At 35.5% G+C, this 24,279-nt stretch overlaps 1 protein-coding gene across 8 annotated transcripts in view; it reads left to right on the forward strand.

The window, feature by feature from the left end:
- Positions 1–24,279, forward strand: part of TCF12 (transcription factor 12) — a 370,574-nt gene that overhangs the window by 131,030 nt on the left and 215,265 nt on the right. For 5 of the 8 annotated variants that reach the window (XM_017513787.2, XM_017513788.2, XM_017513789.2 and 2 more), the window contains exon 4: positions 6,504–6,577. In XM_017513787.2, coding sequence (XP_017369276.1) covers positions 6,504–6,577 — 74 coding nt within the window. Of the gene's footprint in view, positions 1–5,518; positions 5,697–5,758; positions 5,836–6,503; positions 6,578–15,947; positions 16,010–24,279 lie in introns of those variants that run through there. The other 3 variants (XM_017513791.2, XM_037733223.1, XM_037733222.1) reach the window with 3 other exon arrangements.

Here is a 24,279-nt window from a genome sequence, read left to right on the forward strand (position 1 = left end):
TTAAAAGGATATATCTTTTACTTCATTGAGCATAGTTACAGTATCTGCTTTAATGTCCTTGTCTGAAAATTGTATTTTGGGTCATCTTGAGGTTGGCCTCTGTTTATCTTTTCCTTTGAAATTGGGTTACATATTACTGTCAAAGAATTTTGGACATTATGAATGTTATTTGTGGAAATTTTGGCTTATTTCATGTTTTTCTAAAGAGTTTGATTTATTTGTTTTAGTGAGCCATTTGCTTTTAGTTAGACTCATGGTGAAAATTATCTCTTGCCTGAGTTTGGTAGCTGCCCAAATCTCAATTCGATTATTTTATTCTCTGCTGCAAACTGCCTTGTGCCTGGCCTATGAATGGTGTTCTAGGGCTCAGCCAAAGATGCGAGCAGAAATAAACCAAAAATTTGGGACCTCTCTTTCTCCCTTTTAGGATTCTACCCTCAACTTTCTGGTGACTGTGGTTTTGCTGTCTCTGTCCTCTTTTCCTTCAGGCCAAAAAGACAATGGAGTTTGTATTGGAATTTTAGTTACTATAGGTTAAGGCTGCTTGCTTGCAGGACAAAGCTTTCAGAATGGGAAACTTACCTGTGCTGGGCCCTGAGAGCTGATAAAAAGAGAAACTCACCAATTTTGTTCTCTACTTCCAAGTTTATGTTTTCATTCAGAATCAGCCTGGTTTTGTTTGCTCCCCAGAGCCTTTGTGTAGTTGATAGTAAGCTAGCTAGGTATTTTCTTTCCTCCCGCCCGTAGGATTTACAGTAACTATTGTAAGAATAATAAGAAATTAATTCAGAGAGGTGGGAGGCAGAACCTCTAGAATATTGCAGACCATTGGGTTTATTAATAATTCTGAATGAGTTAGGAAGCCATTAGTAGATTTTGAGCACAGGATGGACATGATTTGGTTTGTTTTTAAAAGGTTGAAGAAGAGGGATAACATTTAGGAGGCTATTATAGTAATGCGCATCAGAGATGATTTGATTGTGTTAGAAATAACATCAAGCTGCCTTTTTTTTTTTTTTTTAAACTATGTTTGTAGTGCTCCTATGAAAGAAAATACTGGCATTGGTCTTCAGGTACAGATAGGGCTTTAGTATTTAGAATGGGAGAATACTTGCTTCTCAGGTACATTGGGAGGGCCCTTCCTTCTTTCCAGAAATTTGACAGCTTTTAGGGGAGTAGTTTTAAAGGTAGCCTAAGAGCTTTTGTCAAGGTTGGAATGTCTGTTCAGATAGAACAAATCCTCCAGATACCACCAGATCACTATATAGTTCACATTCGACAATTCCCAACTTGCCCTCTAGGAATGTATTAGTTTAAATTCCTGGCCATCAGGCAGTTTCTGTTTTTCTTAAAGAGACTGTTTTGGCTTTTCCCTTTGGCATTTTTCTCTTCTTTCATCAAATCAGTCACTGGATTTTCCTTTTGTATCTATACAGTGCATTTACATGAGGGTGATATGGCTAGTAACAATAATATACCAAAACCTATGTTTGAAAGTCATTTTCAAAATTATTCATTTTCTTGAATGAAATTAGCCATGTGTTCATTACCTTATTGTACTGTACTTTGGCACTAAAGACTTTAATGGAACATCTGTACTTGTAAATTTTTGGTCTCAACAATGCCAAACAAAAATTCTGATTGAATTATTAAAGATGACCTGAAAGGGTGATTTCTTCTAATATTTCTACTGGACTTACTTTCTTACGTATGTGTTTTTTGGTTTTTAGACTGTTTTATTTGACAATTCACTGCACAGAACCTAAATTTTTTTGTAAGTTAAAAAAAACTCAATAATGTTACATACTTCAGATGAGGTAGCATATTTTGACTTTTGTTCAATTTCCTTGCAGTTTTCATATTTTCCCCCCTTTTCCCTTTTCTATGAATGTGTATCATGATAACAAAGCACTTGTTATTATATTCTAATTGATCCTATTTCACAGTTAATTTCTAGGAAATACATTTGTAGATTTCATGGACATCTAAAATGCGAGAAATAAAATAACAAATCTTGATGTTCGGATTTTAGACGTATATTACTTTACAATTGATTGCAACCTTTGATTCTTATTTAAAGGAATATCCTTCCTCTACACATAGAATTGAATAAAGAAACTATTGAAGATAGACACATGTATAGCTTTGGTTATCTGATGTAGCTATCTGTAATCAGAATTCTTTGATGAAATCATGTATTGGATCCCCCTACAGCAGATGGCAATCCTGCAAAGTGTATTATGTTTTCCTTATTTATGACAGTACTGAGATTTGATATTTTTGGAGTACATTTTACTTTCTAGAATAAAAATCTGATTTCAGTGCTGCCAAAGGGGGAGAGTGCACATGTGCACCAGAGGATGAGGGGAGAAAAAGAGAGAAATGTGTATGTAATTTCCCTGTGCCCTTGCTCCCAACTATATGTGTGTCTCTTTCCCACAGGGATAGGTTGTCATTTATGATACCCTGGCAGTATGGCCAGATTGAATTGCTTTTCTTACTGCTTTTGCTGCAGGAATATCTTAACCATTTCTCTCATTCTTCTATGCTGTGTCCCTGTTTCTAACTTTCATTCTTTCTTGGGTCATCAGACTCACCACTACTACCTGAAATATTTTCCCATTTCCTTTCCTATCTCTCAATTTACCCTCCTCTTAGTTGAAGGTGGCAGAGTCTTTAGTCATAGATCTGGTAGTGGCAAGTGGGAAGAGAAGGAACTGGTGTTCATGTTAATAGCTTTGCTTTTGAATCTTCCCTTTTACTTTCAGGCAGGTCTTGTGTAAGTCTCACCAAACACTCAGACCTCTGCAGTGTTAACCATCTTTGCTTACAGGGCCCGTATGGGGAGTGAGTGGAGGGAAACACAACAGGTACCTAGGGCATAGAAAAGCATCTCCTCCCACCAAAAAAAAAAGTCTATTTCCAGTTTTTGCTAGTGGATCAAAACCTAGAGATGCCTATAGGACTCTGATAGCTTGATGAAAGGGAAGAGGTACCAGAGAGGCTATGAGACAGGTTTTTGATTGACACTAGAAAGAAAATACTGTTAGTCAAATCCTAAATTGGAAGTAGAGCATAAGAAGGTAGTCTAAATCTGTGTTCTTCCTAGAAAAGGGAGTAATGCCATATGTTGGACTTCGCTAAGTTTACCTGGTCCTCTAAGAGTCTTATTCTTTGAAACTGTGGAAATGTTAATTTTACCTTTTATTCTTTCTTTAGGGTCCCAGGCTTTTAGGAAACTTCCTGTTTATGTAGCAATTTATGATTGCTCTTAGTTACTTTCCTTGTTAAATGTTTTTACAAAAGAAGGAGGCAGATTGCTTTTGTTAAATTCACAAACTGTTGTTTTTAGATATGAGGTCTAGAATTTAATGTTCCTTACTGGAAAATACTAAGTCAAAATAACATGCTTTTAAAAATGGAGCACATGGAATTAGAATATATTACATTTTATTTAATTGGTTCCATTGAGAAAAGCAGATGCTAAGAGATTCTCTATATAAAAGATTAACAAGGAAAAGGATAATGTAAGTCTTTCTGTTATTGATTACCGCTTTTAATCCTGTTGGATAGAAATAGAAAAATATTAATTTATTAGAAAGTCAAATAAGATTCAAAGTGTTTCCATCGTTAATTATTGCTGAACTTTCTCTTATATCTATCATTTTAGTTTATGAATCAAGGAACTAGCTTCTCTGAAACTGTTGAATTGGCAGGCATATACTAGAAATGGGAATGATAAAAATAATATGAGAATGATAATTCAGGTATATCTTAACAGAAAAATGTTACCTCTCATCACTGTATTGCAACCGTGGTGTATTTTCTTCTCAATAAGTATTTTTTTCAGATTTTGGTCAATTTGTATAATATTTGCATTAAGTTTATCTTCTGTGTGTAATTTCCTTTTTCTGCTTACCTTGGTCTTATGGCTGAAGCTTTGGAAAGTTTATTATTCCTGTCATATTTCTGCGTTTGTACAACCATTGTCTTTAGCAGAAAGGAGTCATTGATGCTAAAAGATGACTCTTGCCTTTGTCAGTGCCAGCCACGACCTTTTACTCAGAGTCTGGATATGTTAACAATAAAACTACAGAGCTTTGAGTTTAAAACCTAGCCAGATTCTTGTTATTCCGTAGCATTCTTTGATCCCCTTATCATGTCCAATGTCAGTGGTATATATACCACTCTTTAGCTAGTGACTCCATCATGTAATTAATTACCATTTTATTTAATTATTCTGTGCCTTTCTTTATAGAAGGAAGTAGAGTCACTTGATGAAAATTGAATATGTAGTTTCACATAATTTTGTGTCTCTCTTAAATTTTGCTTCAGATATTCTCTGTAACTGACACCATCTTTCTTCTCTGTATATGTTTTTACAAATATATTTAAAATTTGCACAAAGCTGGGTATAGTGGTTCACACCTGTGATCCCAGCATTTTAGGAGGCCAAGGTGGTAGGATTGCCAGAGGCCAGGGGTTCCAGACCAGCCTAGGCAACATAGTGGAAGACTCGGTCTCTACAAAATTAAATAAATTAATAATAATAATAATAATAATAATAATTAGCTGAGCATTGTGGCATGTTCCTTTAGTCCCAGCTACTGAGGAAGCTGAGGCAGGAGGATCACCTGAGCCCAGGAGTTTGTGGTTTCATTGAGCTGTGATCATCACATTGTACTGCAGCCTGGGTGACAGAACAAGAACCCTGCCTCCAAATGAAATAAAAATTAAAATACACATAAAGCTTATATTTATTAATCATTTGATATAAGAAAATAAAAAGTCATAAAAAGACTAAGTTATGGTTTGATTATTTTTGTTAGGACAATATTCATCAAAATAACTCCATTATATGTTCAATAAAAGTAAAAACAGCTTTTCATACAGTTATTAGCAGTTCCATGTTTTAGTAGATTTTGTAGATTTATAATCGCCTTTTTCTTGGATTGAGTCTGAGAGGAATACTAGCTGCTCTTCTACAGTGTTGGTTGCAAAGAAGATGCTTGGAAAATAGCCCACTGGTATCTAATGTTACTGGAGAGATGGTCACAGTGCTTTTTACATGACATTCCCCAAACTCATCTATATCTCTTAAATTTGGAACTTTAATACAGGCTCCACAAGAATGAACAAAACACTGTTCACATAATCCCTGTGTTTTCAAAGCTTCTGGTTCACTTGAAATATCTTTCCTATTAACTCTTTTTTAAAAGTGATTAAAATATTCATTAATCACTTGATACAGGAAGTACAGATTCATAGAAAGAATAAGGTCCTAATAACTAAGTTAGTAATTAGTACATTCTACTTTGGAAACTGACCCCTCCCCTTTCCCTGCTTTTTGTTACCCATCCTTTCAATTTGGCCATTCTGTCACTATAAAAGAGCCTTGGTAATCTTTGCAAATTAGTGGAGAATTTGTGGCAATTAATTTATTACATGTCACATTCTCACCTAAATTACAGAGAAATTACAGTGGGACTTCGAAGAATATTTTGAAAGAAAGGTAATTTCTGAACTTAGCAGAATGTTATCATTGTGATATGTAGGCTGTTCTCATGAAAGAATGAAAGAAGTCACCTATTTGTGTTGATGGATTTCATTATAGAATGAAACTCAAAAGGGGTTAGAGAAGTGTACCCTCCTAGCAGTCAAGGATGAAAAAGACTGGCGTCTTGAAAACAGAAGAGGTAGAAATGGTTTGAGTGAGAGATCTCCAAGTCTTCCAGCTTTTTCTGAAGACTGATTGGGAGGTGAAAATGATGGAGCCCAAGGATCAGAAGATGTATTAAGGATGCACAATGAATTGTTTTTGTTTTTTTGGTTATGGTAACTAATTCTTTCTCACTGTAAATTTTCTTTGTCACCCTCATGAGAGTAGAACTGCTTATTTGAAATCAAATTGTGTGTAATTTTAGAAGAGAAGTGCTGCCCACAAAATTACTAGGGCAAGTTGTCATGTCATTTTGATTTTATATGACTAATGTTGATTTGATATGGTTGACAGGTATATTTAGTTTTATGTCTTCAGTTATGAATATATGATCACTGATCAGAAAGAAACCAACTTTATTAAATTGAATGGTGGTTTGTCTTGTTTCATTTTCTAAGGCTTAACTATGAAAACTGAATTATTCATGTTTTCATATAGGCAGTACTAAACCAGAGAAAGTTTTGGGGTTTCTCTGCTCCTAGAAGTAGCAGTGCAGGGCGTGGGGCAGGATGGAGAGACTATTCCCCATTCTAAAGTCTGCAAAGAAATATTTTCCTTCTGAAATTCTACAATTTATATAGGATATTGCATGAAGACTGATGGAGCAGTGATGAAGATACTTTGAAGTAATATATTTTACAGGTTTCTGAGGCAGGGATTGATACTTAGCTGTTCCTCAAAAATACAAATACCACTTGCTGAATTGTACTTTGCCGTCCTGTACCGAAAAGAATCCACAAAAGCATGTTTTTAGATATATCTTTGATTCTCTTCTTTTTTTTAGGTATGGATGAACGAGGAGGTACAACATCTTGGGGAACAAGTGGTCAACCAAGTCCTTCCTATGATTCATCTAGAGTAAGTTTGCTGCTCAACCCTTGATTAAAATTGTAATTTGGCAGACTAAGTAATTTCTTTCATATGTGCTCTGTTTCTTAGGAGAAATGAAGATTAATTTGTTTTCATGGAAGTATACTAGAATATTAATTTTATGATAGACTTAACTCTTTTTATAAACTCTCAAACTTTGGAGATTTATTTTATTTCCTACAGTTAAATTTTCTTGGTGTTATTTGTGCACCTGGACTGTCTACAGTACTCTTTACTAAAGAGCTTGGAATGCCTAAGTGCTCTCCAAATGTATTTAGACATTTCTCTTTATGTGTTGTTTATTTGCTTTGTGAGATGGCAGTGGCTTTCAGCGTACCAACATCTAGCCTTTTTCCCCTGTCCTTGTTCCAACAGTCTTCAGCCCTTTGCATCAGGAATAACAACCCTGCCTCTTCGAAGCATATCAAAACAGACATAACTGGTGACACTCCTTGGTTGACAATTAAGAGAAAATAGGACAAACTAACTTTGTACACACTGAGATCCCAAGGTTAAAGCCTTTTCCAGCAAAAAAAAAAAAAAAAAAAAAAAATTAACAAAACTTTATAAAATTAGATCAGGAGATGGAAAATTAGATCAAAGAATTGGAATAAAATTAAACACTGCTCCCAGACTCCCGGTAAACTGATGAGGTTAAGAGAGACTTTTCCAGGCCGGGTGCAGTGGCTCATGCCTGTATCCCAGCATTTGGGGAGGTCAAGGTGGCTGGATCACTTGAAGTCAGAAGTTTGAGAACAGCCTAGCCAACATGGTGAAACCCAGTCTCTACTAAAAATAGAAAAATTAGCCAAGGTGGGTAGGCGCCTGTAGTCCCAGCTACTCGGGAGGCTGAGGCAAGAAAATTGATTGAACCCGAGTGGTGGAGGTTGCAGTGAGCAGAAATCATGCCTGTGGACTCAAGCCCGGGCCACAGATTAAGGTTTCCTCTTAAAAAGAAAAAAAGAGAGAGAGACTTTTCCAAAAGGCCATACTTTGAATGAATAAATTTCTCATTTCTCTGAAAGACAAGCATAAAATTTAGAGGTAGTTAACCTTAGAAGTAAATTGCCTTAATGTGAAGAAAACTGAATTTGAGATGGAAACACATAGTCTCAGTATGAATTATACAAGTTTGCATTGAAAAATGCTGGCAAGGCATGGTGGCTTATGCTTTCATGCCTGTAATCCCAGCACTTTGGGAGGCCTAGGCGGGTAGATCATGAGGTTAAGCGTTGGAGACCATCCCGTCCAACGTGGTGAAATCTCATCTGTATTAAAAGTAGAAAAATTAGCTGGGCATGATGGTGCATGCCTGTAGTCCCAGCTACTCGGGAGACTGAGGCAGGAGAATTGCGTGAACTGGGGTGGCAGAGGTTGAAGTGAGCTGAGATCGCTCCACTGCATTCTAGCCTGGCGACAGTGAAACTGTATCATCTCAAAAGAAAAATGCTGAGTTAAAATACCTTTTTGTTAAGTTGTTGAGACTGACTCTAGCTTCTTTGCTTGTGCTGGAATGTAATGGCGTGATTTTGGCTCACTGCAACTTCTGCCTCCTGGGTTCAAACAATTCTTCTGCCTCAGCCTCCCTAGTAGCTGGGGTAAGGCATGTGCCACATGCCTGGCTAATTTTTGTATTTTCTTTTTAGTAGAGACAGGGTTTCACCCTGTTGGCCAGGCTGGTCTTGAACTCCTGACCTCAAGTGATCCACCCGCTTCAGCCTCCCAAAGTGCTGGGATTATAGGCGTAAGCCACCATGCCTGGCCAAAATACCTTTCGAAATACCGGGTTTTACTGTTGTATTTGGCTATAGCCTATGTTTAATTTATTTTAAATCCTTTGGAAAGAACTGAGATAGTCATATGGAATCCAAAAAGATATATAAAAAGGCTGGTAAAGGTGGGTTTTTGTGTTTTCTCTTTGGGAATCAGAGATTGAGAAAGCTACATTGTAGTATAAAGAGTCCGGTGCTGAGTATGTCAGTACTTGGGTTTTACTATCGACTCTGTTGTGAACCAGCCATTTAATCCTGGACACATTATTTTTGTCTCCAGGCTACTTAAACTGGGAGGCTACTTAATTAAACTGGTTCATGGCCAAATTTCCCTCCACTCTTAAAAGCTTCTGATTCTTTGAGTTATATTATGAATATGTGAGGTAGGATCCAGTTTAGATTTTGAAGGTAGGAGTTTTATGTACTGGGAAACTTACAATACTATTTATTAATATTAGATTATTTTTCCAGAGGCTTGAGTTACTTTGTAATAACCTGTTATTTCTTAGAATGCATTAAATGGTGCCTGAGTGCCTTATATTTATCTCTTTTCAAGCCCCCGCCCCACTGGCCTTTGAGTGCTGCATAGGATTTTAGAAGAAAAAACATATTAATGTATCCAAATACTTACGTAATGTATGATCTTGAAATTAAGTTTACCTTCAGAGATGGAATCCAAAGCAAATCATGCTTGTCTTTTTGCTATTTATAGGTCAAATATGAAATGCTGTATTTTACTCTTTATTTTTAGCATATATTATGTACAGTAAGCAGTTAAATTGATTATATAATAAACTAATTTTCATAGAACTGTAGAACCATGTATGTATTTCTACCTGTCAATTGAGAGATCAGATAGAGAGGATTTAATACTACCCTTCTTTATTTTTGTTCCCATTGAAATCCACTCTTCCACTAATTTTTCTTCTTCTATCCTAGTTATTGTCTAACTCTAAAAGGTTTGGTGAGATAGTTAAAAGGTTTTTGGTGTTGTCTTCAAACAAAAATTTGGATCCAATTTAGTTATTATTCCCCTTAATTTTTCTTGCCAAGGAAAACTTTATGGTTTTCTTTGAAGCCTCCCTCAGTACTACTTTATAGGAAAATTATCAGCTTTGGGGATTTCATCTTTTAACACCATTCACCATCTTGATCATTTTTTTCATAATCATAAGCATAAATGGGTATAATTGTGTTAATAAGAATATCAACTAAAGTACTTCATTCTCCTATTTCAGTATTACTGAATTTCTTAAATTCCTATTTAAGCACATTGAGGTTCTTAAATTCACAAATAAATATGGATGCTGGCTAAAGACTAGTTTTGACTTTAGTTAAAAATGTGTCAGCTTAAACTTTGAAGAAATTACAGATACTTCTGTACAAATCATGTAAATGAAATTTATTTAGACTTTATTATATTGTATAAATATTACATTTCCATCAGCAAATTGCATTATTTAAAAATAATTTGATTTTCAGTAACATCATTAAATCGATATTTTTTATTTTACTTTTTATAAAATTTGAAAATGCTTAGTAGGTTAAAAAAAAGGGGGGGTATTAGAAACTGCAGAATGATTTATTTATTGGAGATACAAAATACATGCTTTAAACTTACATGCATTGAACTCTCTGAGCTGCCATTCCATATCCTCCTCCTGTTTTCGAGCAAAACTGTAAGGGAGAGATAGTAAGTTCTTAATAATATGAAACCATATTTGGAAGATCAACCCTATTAATATTATATAACTATATGTTACTGTATGAAAGTAGTTACACAAAATCATGTTGATTGAACTTACTTTTTATTTAATAGTTTTTCAAGGAAAATTTTTCCTATGTATACTATTTGCCTTATAGGGTCCTGACTTAAATTGCAAGATACCATTTTACTGTAGCCTTGATGCATACATGAGCTCCACCTGAGTCATGAAGTTAAGTGGTCACAAACTTTTCATCTTTGTTAGGCTTATACTCATTCTTTCAGAATTAGGGAAAGTCACTCTAGCACAGCCCCAGTCTGTGTGTCTGCCCCTGCTTTTACCAAATCCATCAGAAAAGTAGCCTCACAGTGTAGATGTGGTTAAGTTTCTAGTTATCAGAAACCCCTACAGCAGACCATTCAGTGAAGAGGTTTTGCTAGGTAGACATAAAAATAGACATTGTACCTAAGAGTGGTTATAGAAGAAATGGTAAGCATGGTCAGCTTTCTTAGAAAATGTGGATTTCGCATTTGCTATGTGCGTCTCAGCATCTTTGAGACACGCAGAGGGAACAAACATTTGTGTGTTGTAAGCTGCAGACGTCGCTACTTTTGTTAGAGTCCTGGTTTCTGCACTCTTCATCTGCTGCCCACCTGTGCAAAGAGAACACACACACACACATGAACATATAGATAGAATCATGTTGCAGATAGCTCTTCCAGTTTCAGAAATTTGTGAATGTGGTGATCAAGGTGACGCACCAGAGACTGAAAGGAGCAATTAAAATCTCAGGTAGTTTAGACGTGGGCAAGAGATCTAATTAATGAGTTTGTTCCCTCCCTCCCTTGTTTTTTATTCTTTATTACATGGAAATGTTGGTTCTACCAGGCATAAAGGCCAGAGAATATCGTGGTTGTTCTTGTTCACTAAAGTGTTAATGACTTATTCTAGTTGCAGATTTTTTTTTTCTCTTTAGAAGGCTGTGCTTAAGAGCACAGACTGTGAAGTCACACTGCTTGAGTATGAATCATACCTCTGCCACTTAATACCTGTGTGATTCTGGACAAATTATTAAAATTTAGTGTACTTCAGTTTACTCATTTGTGAAATGGGGATAATGATAACTTTCATGAGGTTGTTGAGGATTAAATGAGGCAATATGTGAAAATTGCATAGATCAATGTCTGATATGTGGTGAGTGCTATATTAGTGTTGGCTTTAAACCTATGTATCTCAAAATTCATCTACTAGATCTATATTTAACCGTTACACAAATTTAAATGCACGGATACATTTGTAAATATACTGTATTCTAAATGTAATAAATAAGAATTATTTACCGACTCAGTCATGCTTAATCTACTTTTATTTCTTTTAAATATATGAAGGACATAAATAAAATCAATTTGTCTTCTACTTTAACTGTTCATTTCTTTCTTGAGATGGGGAAAGCAATAGTCTCTTCCTGCCAAACTTGGATATAAAAGTTTTCAGTCTCTCTAGTACAACACCTTATACATAATGGGTTCTCTATACGTGTTTGCCGGATATAATGAAATTGGGGAACAGTCATTAGATTTACTAGATTAATTGGGCAGGGAGGTTGAGGAAGGAAAGAATCAAAGTTGATTTAAGATGAAGCTTGAAGTAGGTGGTGGTGGTATTAATGCTATTAAAGTGACTTGGAAACTTGTACTGTGGAAAAGTTACTTCACTTCTATGTATCTTAGTTTTCAGATCACTAAAATTATAATTTTACATACATTTTATAGGGGTTTGGTGAAGATGAAATGTAATAGGTATAGAGTATTTCGTTTATATAAATGAAAGCTGCTATTTCCATTATTTATAATAATTTCAAGTACATTTTCATGGTTATATTTCTTGATGTACAAATTCTGTTTCTAGAAGGTTGTGTAGTTATTTGAGTTTGTGGAAATTGCAAGAGGCCATGTCATCTTGATTTCTCTGCCTTATTAACAGTGTTAGCCAACCTAAGCCAATCTCTAGAGTAAAATATTTAAGTACCATTGAGGTTTAATAACTGTTGCAGGGCTCTCAGGAGAGAGAAGAGTATATAGATACTCTTTTCTAAGATACAGAGTTGGTCATTCATTAATTTAAAATACAGACTTGAGTTTATTAGTAGGAAACCGCTGATAGAAAATTACATTCATAGGCACCGTGGGTGATCAAGAATTGGCATTTTAATTATGAGCATTTATCAGCCTATATATAATCTATTATAGTAGTTATTTTGTAAAAAGAAGCAACATTATATTGAGTAGAGTTTGGGGGCTTTTTAAAAAAATAAATTGTTAAATTTCCACCATGGTTTTCTCTTCTCTCTGTACTATGGCTTGCAGAATAAAACAGTCACTTATCTTTTTGCTATTTCTTTCCTCTGTTTTATAGTATCATAAAATTTTCAAAACTGAAAGATGCATTGGCTATTTATGTTCTTTCTCTTTATTTCATACATGAGGAAACTGAAGTGCAGCGTTGGAGATTTGGCCGGGTGTAGATTTGTGCTGTATGTAGAGATTTGAGTAGGCTATATGACTAGCAAATGACAGCCTCTGGTATGACAGAGCTAAGATACTCTGAATCTTATGTTAGTGCTTTTTAAACACTTTACTTTAGTACTACACAACTCAAAGAAGAACTTTACATTTTCTGCCCTATACTGAAGGAATGGGAGAAGAGAGAGGAGAAAGGTGAAAAGAGAAGAGGATCTGCAGCTGATAAATAGGGACATGACATGATACGACAGTTTACCTAACAAGTATAGTATATTGTAAGGTAGAATAGCATAGAATTTAAGAGTATGAACATTAAAATAAAGCTGTCTTGGGTTATATTTCTGCCACTTCTAGCTTCTCACTTTGTGGCTCTGGGCAAGATCCATCCCTCCCTCCCTCCCTCCTTCTCTCCCTTCCTTATTTGACAGAGTTTTGCTCTTGTTGCCCAGGCTGGCGGGCAGTGGTGCCATCTCTGCTCACCACAGCCTCTGCCTCCTAGGTTCAAGTGATTCTCCTGCCTCAGCCTCCCGAGTAGCTGGGACTGCAGGATGCTCCACCATGCCTGCTAGTTTTTTCTATTTTTAGTAGAGACAGGGTTTCTCCATGTTGGTCATGATGGTCTCGAACTCCCAACCTCAGGTCATCCAACCACCTCAGCCTCCCAAAGTGCTGGGATTACAGGTGTGAGCCACCCCACCCTGCCAAGTTACTTCTTTTTACCTTAATCTACCTTCTTTTTTTCTTTTTGATTAAAAAGGGGTGGGTACTAATAATTACCTCACTAAAGTTTTGGGGTTATACTTGTTAGTGCAAAGGGGAAAACCAGTTGTGTGGTGATGATTTAGCTTTAAAATACTTGATTTAGCTGCTGCATATGACTCAGCACAAGATGATTTCAGAGTTTTTTTAAATTAAGGGATAATAATAGGTATGTTCTGAGGCTTTTTGTTTTAGTACGTGCTATGACTTCTGATACCTTTAGCAATAAAGGGCTATGAGGAGTCAGCTTATTTAAAAAGCACCAGCAGTGGTCGTTTCACAGACCAGTTGTGAAAAATACACATGGACAGCAGCCTTATTGACCGAGCTAGGCTGAAAATGAAAATATATGGGCATAAGGATTTAAGTATTTCTCCGGTCTTCAAAAGTTCATAGACAAAGCCTTAGATTGGGGACTTGGGATAAGGGAAACAAAAATAAATAAAAACTCAATGAAAGTAAACATACAGCTTTCAGATTCTATGGAAACTAAAGTCAGCCTATAATATTATCTAGAAGAGATTAATGACATTTCCTCTCGCAAATCCTGGACCATTCTTGCCAGATATAGCTAAAGGGAACTTTAATTTTATTTAGTGCTCTCTCCATTCCTAACAGGTCTTCATTATTTGTTCGTTATTGTGGAAGAGCTTGACTAAGAACCTCTCTGTAGCTTGGAGATAGTGAGTAACAAATAGGCTAATAGAGCCTTGGTTTCTCTTATGTGCTGTCTATACAAAAAACACAGAGATCACTCTGACCTCAGCAGGGTACTGGCTGGAGGTTTAGAAAGAACTGGAGGGTAGTTCATTACATTTGACAGCAGATGCCTTAAGAGTCTATCTGTGGGCAGAGGCAACCTGTAGTTTTCTTCTTCCAGTAGAGCCCAGTGGCATAAGTATAGTTTACCTGCTTTCAAGTAGATGGGACTTAACATGGTCCTCCAGTTTTAAGATGCTGAGATTTGTAAATGCATTCAGTTTCTTAAATGTTAAAGATGAATAAATGTATATCTTAGAGTTCAGGAAATATGCTTAGACATATCAGTCATATTTGCCTAAAGAGTTACTTTTTATGCTGGGTGTGGCGGATCACACTGGTAATCCCAACACGTTGGGAGGCCAAAATGGGAGGATTGCTTGAGCCCAAGAGTTGGAGACCAGCGTGGGCAACAAAGTGAGACCACCTCTCTACAAAAATAGGAAAAAAATTAGCCAGGCCTGGTGGCATGCATCTGTGGTCCCAGCTAGTCAGGAGGCTGAAGTGGGAGGACTGCTTAAACCCAGGGGTTGAGACTAGTGAGAAAAAAAAAAAGTTACTGGTTTACACCTGTAATTCCAGTACTTTGGAAAGCTGAGGCAGACGGATCACTTCAGTCCAGGAGTTTGGCACCAGCCTGTGAAACATGGCAAAACCACTACAAAAAAATTTTTTTTTTTACCCAGGTATGATGATGTTGACTGTAGTCCCAGTTACTCAGGAGGCTGAGGCAGGAGAATCTCGAGCCTGGGAGGCAGAGGTTACAGTGACCTGAGATTGCACCACTACACTCTCGCCTGGGTGGCAGAGTGAAATCCCATTAAAACAAAACAAAACAAAACAAACCTTTTCTAATTCTTTTAAGACAGCAGTGGAGAAACTATAATTAGGCAGTAAATAACTAATTACCAAAATAATTTTATTGGTTATCGTGGGATTCCAGAGGAGGGAGCGATTACTTTGGATGGTCAAGAAAGACTTAATAGACTGTTACAGGACAGATAGCGTTTGAATAGGGCTGGAAGAAAGCCTCGAAATGTGGATTGATGGAAACAGTACAGTGGTCTCATCACAGAATTCAGTAGACAGTAAATCAGCTTACTTTGTAGCTAAATAGTATGAGATAAGGCATAAATAGTATGTGATAAGGCAGGTAACATTTCTGTAGGAAAAAATGTTACCTATTCTTTGGGAGCCAATTAAAAATAGATTTTATACACAAAAAGTTTTATAAATATTAACTTATTGTGATATGAAGAATGAATCCAAGGTGAAAGAGTGACAGAAAATAGAATGATCTGGAAAGGTAGTATATAGACCCATTCATAATGAAATAAGACTTGGATTAGGATAAGGAGCCAGGTTGCAAAGTTATGTAAGAAATTTCACAAAGGGCGAAACAGAAAACTGATACAACTAGGTGACTGGGAAAAATACAAAATCATGTAGACTCACTTCACCCACAAAATGATAACTCCTGAATTAAACTTCATGTGTTTTATTTAGGCTTTGTCAAGTTAGCTATGGTTGTATTAAACCAGATTGTTTGATTTTGATAAATAGTTTTCCTTATATTAATACATGGGAAAATTGAGTTGTATGAATAAAGAAATGTAAAATAGGTTTTATTCAGTTGTTGCATTTGTCATTGATGGGTAATAAAAGTTAGTGTTACTTTTTCTTCTGCAGTGTAGGTATTTTGTCAAAACTGTGTATTTGCTATTGTTTTTATTTTTGAAGGGGAAAAAGGTATAAATTTTATAGCTTCTAGGAGTTCAAATACAGTAATTAGAAAGGACACACAAATTTTGAAATAGTATTTTATGCCTCTTGATCTCAGGTACAATACACGAGATGAAGCAGTTAAATAGCAAAGCAAGACAGAAGGGACAAAGAATTAAAGTAAGTGTTTTCTATATATTGCATCTGTGTTCCCATTAATCTCTGTTTTGTTATGTAACTGCTCCTTCTGAATGTTCTGAATGTGAAGAAAGGTATGAGTAAGAAAAGGGGTGTGTTTTAAAATTAGGTTTAAATAAAGCCATAAGAGTAAAATGTTTTTACTCTTAGTTCTATTTCAAACAGCACCTGCCTGTAAATAATAACCTAAATGTTTTTGGATAAGAAAAAATTGGGTTGTGATGATGTAAGTGCCTTTAAATCTTTTGCCAGCAGATAAGTGAAAGAAAGCACATACTGATCACATTGCCCATGTTTCCATTTTAAACCAATTAAAGCTTCTATTTTTTTCAGACAAGCCTTTCCTCCTGGGAACAACACTTACTGAGATGCTTTGCTGTACATGTTTTTAGAAAGAACCTTCATGTCAATTTCTCACTTTGCTGTAATTAGTAGGCCCATGAAATAACATCTTGATCAGGACTGATCTAAACTTTATAGTTCTCTTTTTTAATCATCTAATTGTTGAGATTTTAAAGTTCACAAGTAAAAATCAAAGCATATTAATATTTGACTTTTTATGTCCCTTTTTGTAGTTGTTGAGATCTTACTTTCTTGACAACCTGTTTAATATTTTTTCCCCTAAGTTTGGAGATTGCTTATTTGTGGAAATAAAAAGTAGGGTAAATTCTGACTGAACACTTTTTTGGACCCACTTAGGTTTTTAAATTAATAAGAATGAAATCATAACCAGCGTTTGTCACAGTTTAGCTTACAGACTTTTACATGTTACCTGTGTTGATCTTCACACCAGCTCACCAAGAAAGCCATTTTTAAAATCCTCTCCATTTTAGAGGTGAGGGAATTGAAGCTCAGAAAAGGTAGATAACTTACTAGATATTAAATACGTAGGACTTTACCCAGGCTGACTCTAAATTACTGTTCCTTTCTACTATGTTGTATTTGCCAGATTATAAAAGAGACCCCCAAAACAGTTGTTTCTACTTGTACAAGACTTTAAGGACAGAGTCTCTAGAAGGTTTAAGATATTAATACTGTCATCTTACTTCTTATAAAAACGTTACTTACATTTTACACATTTTAAAAAATGAGCCATAGGATGAATCAGACAGGTTTGCTGCTAGTTTTCACCATTCTATTTTACGTTGGACAAGAGAGTTAATTTCTGAGCCTCGGATTTCTCATCTGCAAAGAGACTTTTCTCATAGGAAGTAGGCAAGAATTAATAGAGGAAGTTTTATACAGTATTTAGCTCATATAGAAATCTACACATTGTTCTTCTTTTTACATTCTCATGAGGAGTTTCATGCCCATTTTGATTTAAAAAAAAAAAAAAAAAAAAAACTATGTTAGAAATTTTTCAAATCTTGGATGGTCCTTGGAGAGGCAGCTGTTTTGAATTCCCAGAGTATATCCTGAAAAGATTGATGGACTGTTAGGATTTTTAAATTCCCAACAAGACGTTTTTCTGTTCATTTTGAGACAGGATCTTGCTCTGTTGCCCAGGCTGGAATGCAGTGGCACAGTAATGGCCTACTGCAGCCTTGACCACCCAGGCTCAAGTGCCTCTCCCACCTTAGTCTCCTGAGTAGTTGGGATTACAGAGGTGTACCACTACACTTGAAAGTTCACTGTATTACAGATCTTGGGAGTTAGAGATTACTAGGAAAAAGAAATGGGGCAACCCACATTCTTACGAATGTAAATTTATACAAATCTACATTCTTATAACAGATTGTAGATTAATACATTCTAGGAAAGGAAGAGGATTCAATTCCTCAAATCTGTTTAAAAGAATATGTATCTCACAGTGCATTTAAGAGACCTAAATTGGTGTATGTAGGTCAAAGGATTGGTCTTACCAATAATTGTTAGTTTTTTGTGTCATGTATTTTTGTTGTCATATACTCAACCACTTATTCTGAGAACAAGCTTGAAATATTTCCCTTCAACATACTGAACTGATGCTTAAACCTTCTTACAAAATGAAGTAATTATTTAAATGTCATTTTATACCATAATCAGTTTGTTGCTTTGTGCGTGGAGCAGAGCATATTCTGGTGTTTAGGACTGGAAGTTATTTTGTGATTAAGCAATTAAGTGCCAGCTGTCCTGAACCAAATAATCGTCTCCATTTTGGTAATACTGTTGCATCTCATTGAGCTGACTTTCCTGAGTTTTTGCTGTATACATATTACTCTTGATTTTCCACTGATTTTTGCCTTACTTCCTTAGATCACTTCTCCTTAGTATCTTTCTTCCCTGCTTTGAGTTTTGTAGTCTCTGGGCTTCTGTATGTACATCTGTGTGTTGTTAACATGGAAATGTTTTCTTTTTCCAGCTGCTTTCCTTCATGTATCTTTTTACTGAGGTACTACTATTTTCTTGTCACTGAAATTAGTTGGACAAAACAAAAATCATCAGTTAATCTTTTATAAACAAAAGGAGTCCTCATTCTTATGGGAAAAACAGAGATTATTATACTGTAAAATGATAAAAGCTATGATAAGGATGGCCTAGGGGAGTGAAAAAGTCCAGAAATAGAAGGAATATTTGCTTACGAAACCTCCAGGGCTTATTGTATACCACGTGAAAATGATAATCTGCTTTGTAATAAAAGGAACAGAGAATTTAAGCCTGAGACTTCTTTCATTAGACTAATGAACTTGGTCAAATGGGCCATTTTTCTGGACATGACATGAGGTATCTTTTTTTTTTCTTCTTTGAGACAGTGTCTTGCTCTGTTACCCATGGTGGAGTATAGTGACACGATCATGGCCTACTGCAGCCTTGACCACCTGGGCTCCAGTGATCCTCCACCTGTCTCCCAAGTAGCCGCAGCTGTAGGCCTGTGTCATCATGTCTGGCTATTTTTTGTAGAGACAGAGTCTCACTTTTGTTGCCCAGGCTCTTACAAAACTCCAGAGCTCAAGTGATCCTCCTGCCTTGGCCTCCCAAAGTGCTGAGATTATAGCCATGAACCACTGCATTCGTCTGGGCATCAGATTTCTAATGTGTAAAACAAAAATTTTGAGTAAGATCATAGTTTCTCAAACTCTGCTTAATAGGATATTAACAAGCAGTGTACAAATACAGAGCTTCGTGGTCCAAAACATTTATGTATTATTGAATTAAAATTAAATAGGCTTTTTTGTTATTAGATTTCTCAGTTTTTAATAGGTTATAGTAAATTATTAATCTTTAAGAAAGGAATAGATTAAACGTCTTCCCACATTTTTTTTTCCATTATAGAATTCCCTCCATAGCACTTAAGGAATTTAGTTTGCTAGTAGCAGTCTCAAGAAATAGTAAGTTAGGAACTGTAAACCTTTAAGTCTTAACTTAGATCTGTGATCCATTGTGAGTTTGTTTCTGTTCAAGATGAGAAGTCAGAGTCAATTGTTAATTTTTTTTTTAATAAGGCTATCCAGTTTGCCACCACCAATTGTTGAAAAGATTTTTCTTTTCTCCCATTGAGTTGACTTGTTATCTCTCTTAAAACTCTCTTGACCATGTATATGAGAATCAGTATCTGGGCTCTATATGCTGTTTTAATTATTTTATCTTGACACCAGTAACATAACTGTCTTGATTTCTGTACCTTTAAAATAAATCTTGGTGTCAGGTCATATAAGTCTTCCACCTTGTTACTGTGTTTCAAAATTGTTTGAACTATTCTGTGTTCTTTGCATATACATTGAAAATTTTAAAACCAGTATGTCAATTTCTATGAAGCTATGTGGGTTTGCATTGAGTCTGTAGATCAGTTGAGGGGGGAGCTTAACATTGTGGAGGCTTTTGATTCATATATACGATATATCTCCATATTTAAGTCTCTACACACACACACACACACACACACACACACACACACACACACACACACACACACACACACACACGGTTTTTTCTTCTCTTTTTTGGCAAAGTTTTGCTCTAGTGCCCAGGCTGGAATGCAGTGATGTATTCTGTGTTGGTATTTTTAGATAGCTTTTAGTGAACAACTTCTATTTACTTTAATAACTAAATATTTCATAATTTTTGATGGACTATAAGTATTTTTAATTGTAATTTTTGCTTCATTTCTAATATATAACACAATTGACTTTTGTATATTGACCATGTGTCCTGAAACCTTACTAAACTAACTAGTTGTGGTAGCTTTTTTGTACATTCTGGAGGATTCTGTTTGAACAATGTGTTGTCTGCCAATTATGAGAATTTACCTTTTCCTTTCTAATACGGATTTTTTTCCTTGTGGAATTGGCTATAATTTCAAGTATGATGTTGAATAGATGTGGTTAACAGTGGACTTGGTTCTTGATGTTAGGAATGAGCAGTCTTTTGCCATTAAGCATGATGATTGGTATAAGTTTTATTGATGTGATTTATTAGATTGAGAAAGCTCCTTTGTAAATCTGATTCATTGAGAGTAAGAAAAATTGATGTTGAGTTCTATAAAAGGTTTTTTTCTGCATCTGTTGAAATGGTCAGATGATTTTTCCTTTTTAGTGTGTTACTATAGGAATTGTATCGATTAATTTTTTAAAAAATACTAAAGCATTCTTTCATTCCTGGGATAACTAGTACTGGGTTATTATGTATTGGCATTTTTTTAATTGTCTGATTTAATTTGCTAAAATATTAAGAATTTTTACATCCAGGTAATATTGATCTGTATTTATTTATTTATTTATTTATTTTGAGTTGGAGTCAGTCTGGAGTGCAGTGGCACAGTCTCTGCACACTGTAACCTCCGCCTCTCAGGTTCAAGTGAATCCCCTCTCAGCCTTCTGAGTAGTTGTATTTTTGCAGGCACCCGCCACTATGACTGCCTAATTTGTATATTTTTAGTACAGACAGGGTTTTACCACTTTGGCCAGGCTGGTCTCGAACTCTTGACCTCAAGTGACCTGCTTGCCTCAGCCTCCCATAGTGCTGGAGTTGCAGATATGATCTACCATGCTCAGCAGATCTGTAGGTTTTTTTTTTTAAAACTTTCGTCTGTACTTTCTTTGTACGAATTTGTTACCAAGCTAATGGTGGCCTAAAAGAATGAGTTGAGAAGTATTATTACTTCAAATTTATTGACTAGCTTGTTAATAATATTTTCTTTTTTAAATTTTTGTATTAGTTACCGGTTATTAATACAGGTAACTAATTTACAGACTTAAATAACACATTTATTGTCTCGTCTATGAGATGGGGGAAATATAGCATTCAATATATAGGGTCATAGACGTTAAATTAGCTGACATATTGCATGGAAGTCCTTCACCCAGTGCTGGCACGTCGTATGTACTCAATAAAACTTAGTGGTGATGATCAAGGTCTCACCAGAGGTGTGCTTATTGACACTTTATTTTCCAGTTATCAGTATGTTTCATTTTGTTTCAGGGCATTCTTTAGCAAATCTTAATGCTACTTCTGCCTGCCTGCCTAACAGTATTTGTTCTTTTTTTGATGTTCCCATTTGAAGCTGTGCTGGTGTATTAGCATCTTTTAAAGTATTCATACAAAACCCAGCAAGTTTAACTTGTAATTTGGCAGACTGACTTATACTTCATTTAAATTTTTATTGGTTATTATTATCCTGCCTGTTAGACTACCAGAGAGTCCAGTAGTACTAACCAAACTTTGGAAGCTGTAATGTGGTACATACGCCTCAGGCCCAGACCTCATGAAAAGATTATTCATTTTATTAAAATATTTTCAGATAATGTCTCTCTTTTCTTTTGAACTGTGAGCTAGCTCCTTGAAGGCAAAGACTTTTGTTTATTCTTGCATCCTGGTATCTGGCACAATGCTAACTATGTTATAGGCAACACTACACATATATACATATGCCTTCCATATGCATATTTTTATCTCTTTAATTTCATAAATAACTAACATAGTATGAAAAGATAGATTAAAAATAAGATGAGTAATGAAGAAGAAAATGGGGGGAAAATTGAGAGAAGGTAAGATGAGAAGATGAAGTATCAAAAAGCACAGCTGGCATTTATGGTAGAGATTGATAGTATGCATTTAAAATATTAGAACTCAAAGCAGACAGAAAATCCTTTTTGGTTATTGCTGCTGATGAAAACCATCACGTTTGATCACATGGATAATTCAGTTTGTGTCACAATTAGCTTTAATATTAAAATGGCTCATCTCCCTATCTCTCTTAGGAAGGGTTTAAAAAAAGAAAGGTAATACTGTGACCTATTGTTATCAAAGGAATGCTGGTCTTCTATGTTTGTAAGTATCTGAAAATTTTATATTATATGCAAATGTAATTAACTCAGTTTTGTAAGTATCTGCAGAGTTTGTATTGGGTGCAAATATAGTAAAGCAATATTAGTTTGGACTACATGTCTGAATTGAAGTGTAATTTTACTTTTTAGGAAATAACTTTTTAAAAAACTTTTATTTACATGTGTTAGCTGAAACTATTCCAATAAAGTAATGCCACTTAAACTTGTTTCACAGTTTACATACACACATCAGAATAGAGTTTTCCCCTGGTAATGGATAAGATGGCTATTTCTTTGATTGTGTACTAGGTGAAAATGCTGACTTGCGTTTTCATACCATGTTATATGAAGAATACTATTTTTAACACTAGAATCATGGCCATAGAAGGAGATGCTTCTACTGAGAAACATTCAAAAATCCATGTGAATTGTTGGCAGAGTAGATTCACTTCCATATCTCATGTTCACTCCAGGATACATCTCCATGCTTTTTGGTAGAGTAGGGATGGAGTGGAATAATAGTACTTTTTTTGCTTTCATTTTTTGTAAATTCACATAGTTTGATTAGATCGATTGACCTAAGATACGAGTCAGTGTATCTGGACACATGAATAGCCACAAAAGTCCTCCTCTGTGATTTTATTCACTTCCAATGTATGTTTCTCACCCTGGTAAGTGAGTAACCCCGTGGGTTGTTCCTCAGCCTTGTTCTCTAACATGGATAGAGAAGGAAATGCTTTTTCTACTGACTTTTTAAATGAAAGGAGACTGACAACCATGCAGAAGTAAGTAAAATGGGCTTTAGTTACAAATGTACTATGTAAGTGGGAGGGTAGCGTATTTAGAATTTAATTCCTTTGATACTTGCAGCAGTAAGGGCTAACCTGAAGAGACATTTTCTTTAAATATATCTGTAAAGTATTAACATATTAATAGGAAGACTCACAGATTCTAAAGCTGTGATTTTGGGATATTTAAAGAGACTTAGGTTGGGCAGGGTGGCTCACGCCTGTAATCCTAGCACTTTGGGAGGCCGAGGTGGGTGGATCACCTGAGGTCAGGAGTTCAAGACCAGCCCGGCCATCATGGTGAAACCCCATCTAAATAAATAAATAATAAAGAAAGAGACTTAAAGATCATTTGAAAAAATGCTTTCTCAAATTGAAACAGCAGCTTTCCAGAAAAATAATGCAGATGCTTTTTCAAATTGAAAAATTGCAAAAGTTAAAGATGAGGAATTGTTTCAAATCTAGGAGAAACCTGATGAGTTACTTCACTAAGCTGTTCATTTAAAATAGAAGTCTCTATTGACAGGATTGTATTTTAGTTTTTAAGAAGCCCATTTATCATTAAAAGATTATCTCTAAAAGTTAGATTTTATATATCTGATATACTCCACGGCTCATAACCTGATAGTGAAACCTTTCTGTGTTTGAAAGGGAGGTCTAGCATTTTAGCTGCTGAGCACTCTACAAGAGAAACTGTATACTGTGTATCAGAAAACGGGGGTACTGTCTGCCTTTGGTGTTAAGTAGAAATGAAGACTTCCTTCATTGTCCATTCTTTTTTGGGATATTCACATGGCACTTGTGTCCTTTAGCCAGATAATCACTGTCAGTTTCAGAGGTCTAGAAATTGAGGAAGGGGTCAATAGGCCTGTCTCTTAACAAGTCTTTTTGCATTCAGTTGCTATTTCTAGGAAGTTTCAGTGTTGCAGAACAAATCACAGAGTCCTTAAAGAAGACTACTATGATGCTGTTTCTTTGATTGAGTATTCAACTGGTGTTGAATTTTGGTCTTTGACCGTGAAGATTTTGACATATATGTGGATAATTACCTTTTCTGCAATTGTCAATGCATTACAGCTAGGCCATTCAGATGCCTTTTATTAGAATAGAGTTACATAGCCTTTCTCATTTAATTATAATGAATATTGATTCTTAACTATAATTGCCAAATCATTATCATAAACTTTATCTAACTTAAGGGCACTCAACTGCCGGTTCTACT

The sequence above is a fragment of the Cebus imitator genome, unplaced genomic scaffold, assembly GCF_001604975.1.
Source record: "Cebus imitator isolate Cc_AM_T3 unplaced genomic scaffold, Cebus_imitator-1.0 Scaffold501, whole genome shotgun sequence".
Lineage (NCBI taxonomy): Eukaryota > Metazoa > Chordata > Mammalia > Primates > Cebidae > Cebus > Cebus imitator.